Here is a 5,000-nt window from a genome sequence, read left to right as displayed (position 1 = left end):
TGTGTGTGTGTGTGTATGTCTGTGTTTTGGCCAATCCCTGCACCACTGCATGTATGTATGTGTGTGTGTGTGTGTGTGTGTGTGTGTGTGTGTGTGTGTGTGTGTGTGTGTGTGAGTTTGAGCCCAGTGTTAAGCCCATCCGCGTGGCGTACCGATCTTGGCTCCCTTCTTGAGCAGCGCCACCACCACGGAGGCGTTCCTGCAGCCCACAGCCCTGTCCAGAGGCCGCATGCCGCTGTAGTCCACATGCTCGATCAGCGCCCCCTGGTCCACCAGGAACTGCACCTGAGACACACAGGTAGAGGCAGACGCAGGGGTAAATCTTAACACACAGGTAGAGGCAGACGCAGGGGGTGGTTTGAATCTTAACTAGCAATTTGCTCTTCAGAATCAGAATTAGAATCAGAATCAGAATAGAAAAGATAAAGACATTACATTTGTTCATATGTCGCAATGCCCCTGTAGATATATCAGAGAATTAGACACTAGACAGCAATAACTGAATAACTCACTCAAACCCACTCAGCGTAAGAGAGGAAGGGAGGAATGAGGGTGAATGACATCATAGATACATTACTATCAGGCACATCTTTGACTACCCCAGAAATAATAATAGATACATTACTATCAGGCACATCTTTGACTACCCCAGAAATAATAATAGATACATTACTATCAGGCACATCTTTGACTACCCCAGAAATAATAATAGATACATTACTATCAGGCACATCTTTGACTACCCCAGAAATAATAATAGATACATTACTATCAGGCACATCTTGGACTACCCCAAAAATAATAATAGATACATTACTATCAGGCACATCTTGGACTACCCCAAAAAGGTTTCCCAGATCAACCAAAATACTGAGTGATCTCACGGTCCATTCTTTATCAGATCAGATAATGACACAGTGCCGCTTTAGTTTTTTTTAAAAAATCCAATTTCAGCCAATCAGAGGCAGTCTACTCACCACCTCTGAGTCCCCATAGAATCTTGGCGAGGTCCAATGTATGCTCGTCCGTTCTTGTCAGTGTGGTCCATGGCCGCGCCCCTCTCCACCAGGCAGCGAACCACAGGCAGGTGGCCCTTAAGACACGCCCAACTCAGGGCCGTAAGCCCCTCCTTATCCGTCAGAGGGAGAGAGGCACCTACAGAAGCCCGAGAGGGTCAAAAGGCACAAAGGGAAAATGTCATCTGAAATGAAATGTCAATTTGCTATTAGGCGCCTCTTTGCTGTGGAGCAAGTATGACCAAAGAAACTTGACTTGAGAAAATGTGAAATGTGGAGAGGTGTGTCTTCCCAAGATGTGAGTCAAAGTGTGTGTGTGAAAGTGAGTGTGAGTGTGAATGTGAGCGAGAACGTATGCATATGTGTGCGCATGTGCGAGTGTGTATGTATGTGTGTGTGTGTGTGTATTTGTGTTTGTGTGTGTGGGTGTGTGTGTGTGTGAGTGAGTGTGTCTGTGTGTGTGTGTGAGTGAGTGAGTGAGTGAGTGAGTATGTGAATGTGTGTGTGTGTGTGTGTATCAGTCCTACCCTGTGCCAGTAGGTACTCCACAGTGGCCAGGTGTCCCTCGGACGCTGCCATCATGAGAGGTGTGCGCCCCTGCTTGTCTGCCAGGTTTGTCTCGGCCCCATGGGTCAGCAACAGGTCAACCACCTGGGACACGAGGTCAAAGGTCATCATCAGGCCTCTACAGGTTCCCATTACAGTACATTACAGTGTGAACATTGCTCTAGGTACATTACAGATAATCACCATGCTTTCAAAAGGTCTTTAATACTGACACACACACACACATACATAGACACATCCACCCACGCCCCACCTACACACAGGCAAGCATGCACACACACACACACACACACACACACACACACACACACACACATACACACACACACATAGACACACACACACACCTGCCAGTGTCCCTGGCGCACGCAGCTGAAGAGAGGCACGCCTCCTCTGCGGTTGGGCTGGCTCACCGACGCCCCCTGCTCCAATAGCAGCCGACACACCTCCAGCCGGCCCCGCCCAGCCGCCGCCGTCAGAGCTGCCGATAGGAGGAGAGAGATGTCAGTCATGCAGCAGGAAGCAAGCCACCACTTTGATGTTGAAAGTCTGTTACCTGGAGCACATAGGGTGCATCTCATTCCTCTATTTGTCATTCCTCCCTTCCTTCCTTCCTTATTTCCTTCCTCCCTTCCTTCCTCCCTTCCTTCCTTCCTTCCTTATTTGCTTCCTCCCTTCCTTCCTTATTTCCTTCCTCCCTTCCTTCCTCCCTTCCTTCCTTCCCTTCCTTATTTGCTTCCTCCCTTCCTTCCTTCCTTCCTTCCTTATTTGCTTCCTCCCTTCCTTCCTTCCTCCCTTCCTTCCTTCCTTCCTTATTTGCTTCCTCCCTTCCTTCCTTCCTCCCTTCCTTCCTTCCTTCCTTATTTGCTTCCTCCCTTCCTTCCTCCCTTCCTTCCTTATTTCCTTCCTTCCTTCCTCACTCATTTGCACCATCATCACCATGACACTCACTCTCACAGAGCACCTTACCTTACTATGCACAGAGAATCACAGGCTCAGTCCCTGCCTCAGTCATTGCAAGCACCTCATGCTTAATCACCCCTAAGCACACTATGTGGATACTGTTCTAGACTTGATCTAGATGTAGTGTTATTTAGTATAATTTATATTTTTTGTATATTCTTTATCTTCTACTGTCCTTATTGCTTAGTTGTGTTTTTTATATGATATACTTTTATTACTTTTTCTGCTGTTAGTGCATGTTGTGTGTGATGTCTGTATGCTACTGAGACCTTGAATTTCCCCTTGGGGATCAATAAAGTATCTATCTATCTATCTATCTATCTATCTATCTATCTTCCTTATTTCCTTCCTTCCATCCTAATGTCCTAGCCCATCCTACTAATTTGCTTTTGCCTGAGCACACACTGTCCATATTCTCTCTACCTACAGCTGACCTGTCAGTGAGTGAGTGGGTGCAGTACCTGTCTCTCCCCACAAGGTGTCGTATTTGTTGATTTGAGCACGGTCTGTGTCCTCCTCGTCCTTCTCCGGCAGGTCGAGCAGGAAGGACACGATCTACAGAGAGAACACACATTAACAATCTGTGTGTGTGTGTGTGTGTGTGTGTGTGTGTGTGTGTGTGTGGTGTGTGTGTGTGTGTGTGTGTGTGTGTAAATATGATAATAGCTCTGTGAGAAGCTGTCTGATAGTGCTGCAAAACATGCAACACCTTGAAGTGATCACATCCTATTTATCTTTTATGATAGCTACTCTGATACTTCAGACATGGCAGAAGTAGTCCTAACGTAAACAATACAGTGTTTGCGTGCGTGTGTGAGTGAGTGGATGTGTGTGTGTGTGTGTGCGTGAGTGTGTGTGAGTGCATGCGTGTGTGTGAGTGCTTGCGTGCGTGTGTGTGAGTGCGTGAGTGCGTGCGTGTGCGTGAGTGCGTCTGTGTGCGTGCGTGTGAGTGCATGTGTGTGTGTGTCTGTGTGCGTGCGTGTGAGTCCGTGCGTGTGTGTGTGTGAGAGTGCGTGGGAGCGTGTGCGTGTGTGTGTGTGTGTGTGTGTGTGTGTGTGTGAGAGTGTGTGTGTGTGAGTGTGTGAGCGTGTGAGTGCATGTGTGTGTGTGAGAGTGTGAGTGCGTGTGAGTGCGTGAGTGAGTGCGTGTTGAGTGCGTGTGAGTGCATGTGCATGTGTGTGTGTGTGTGTGTGAGTGCATGTGTGAGAGTGTGTGTATGAGAGAGTGTGTGTGTGTGAGTGTCTGAGCGTGTGAGTGCATGTGTGTGTGTGTGTGTGAGTGTGTGTGTGTCCCGTACCTCTGCGTATCCCATGCTGGCGGCGGCCACCAGGGCCTGCTGTATGGCCTGACTCTTGCTGAAGCCTCCCTGCTGCTGCGTCTGGCTCCGGCTCCGCCCCTGTGTGTGTGTGTGTGTGTGTGTGTGTGTCTCCGCACTCCCACTCGCCTCCCCCCCCCTTCCTCCCCCTCCTCCTCCTCCTCCTCCTCCACCCTCTCCAGCACCTCCTTCTGCACCTCCCCCTGCTCCTGCTCTCTGTTCTCCGCCAACTCCCTCCTCTCCTTCTCCTCCTCCTCCTCCGCATTCTCTCTCTCCCCCTCTCTCTCCCTCTCCTCCTCTGATTGGTCGGTCTGCTCCTGTGCCTGTGGAGACTCGTCTGTCTGTGCGTCTGTCTCGGCGTCTGTCTCCTGCTCTGCTTCCTGTTGTTGTTGTTGTTGTTGAGTCTCGGACTCGGGCGAGGTGGCTGGGGACTGCTGCTGGGGTGTGAACGGTTGCTGTTGTTGTTGTTGTTGCTGTTGTTGTTGTTGTTGACCTCTGCTGTTGCCCCAGTCGCACAGGATGAGGAACTTGACCACGTCCAGGTGTCCCCGTAGAGCGGAGTGCACGAGGGCACACTGGCCGTTCTTATCCAGGTGGTCCACCTGAGATACAGGTACAGGTACAGGTGACCGACGTTTAGAAGATGCTTTTGGCCAAAGAGACACTGACTACCACTGCTCCAACACACACACACACAGACATACATACACACACCCTCACCTTCGCCTTTCTGCCACAGGCCAACGTGACAATGTTGAGGTATCACCCACACACACACACACACCCTCACCTTAGCCTTCCTGCGGCAGAGTGCGGTGACAATGTTGAGGTATCACACACACACACACACACACACACACACACACACACCCTCACCTTAGCCTTCCTGCGGCAGAGCGCGGTGACGATGTTGAGGTGTCCGGCGGTGGCGGCGTAGGCCAGTGGGGTGAGTCCGGTGTGGGACGCGGCATCCACGCTGGCCCCGTACTCCAGCAGCAGCCCCACCATGTCGGCGTAGCCCAGGTGGCAGTGGACGCACAGCACCGGAGCGTTGCTCAGCGCCTCCGTACGGTAGTTCACGTTCGCCCCACCGAGCATCAGCAGCCGAGACACCTGAAACACGCACGCACGCACACACA

General features: G+C 50.8%; 1 protein-coding gene across 1 annotated transcript in view; it reads right to left on the bottom strand.

Moving 5' to 3' along the window:
• Window positions 1-5,000, bottom strand: part of tanc2b (tetratricopeptide repeat, ankyrin repeat and coiled-coil containing 2b) — a 122,801-nt gene that overhangs the window by 10,986 nt on the left and 106,815 nt on the right. The window contains 9 exon segments of the mRNA XM_048234074.1: window positions 153-285; window positions 978-1,010; window positions 1,013-1,155; window positions 1,544-1,667; window positions 1,931-2,064; window positions 3,008-3,101; window positions 3,844-3,933; window positions 4,368-4,463; window positions 4,738-4,974. Coding sequence (XP_048090031.1) covers window positions 153-285; window positions 978-1,010; window positions 1,013-1,155; window positions 1,544-1,667; window positions 1,931-2,064; window positions 3,008-3,101; window positions 3,844-3,933; window positions 4,368-4,463; window positions 4,738-4,974 — 1,084 coding nt within the window.

Source organism: Alosa alosa, chromosome 22 (assembly GCF_017589495.1).
Source record: "Alosa alosa isolate M-15738 ecotype Scorff River chromosome 22, AALO_Geno_1.1, whole genome shotgun sequence".
Lineage (NCBI taxonomy): Eukaryota > Metazoa > Chordata > Actinopteri > Clupeiformes > Clupeidae > Alosa > Alosa alosa.
The sequence above is the reverse complement of the archived record's forward strand: the minus strand, read 5'-3'. Positions and strand labels throughout refer to the sequence as shown.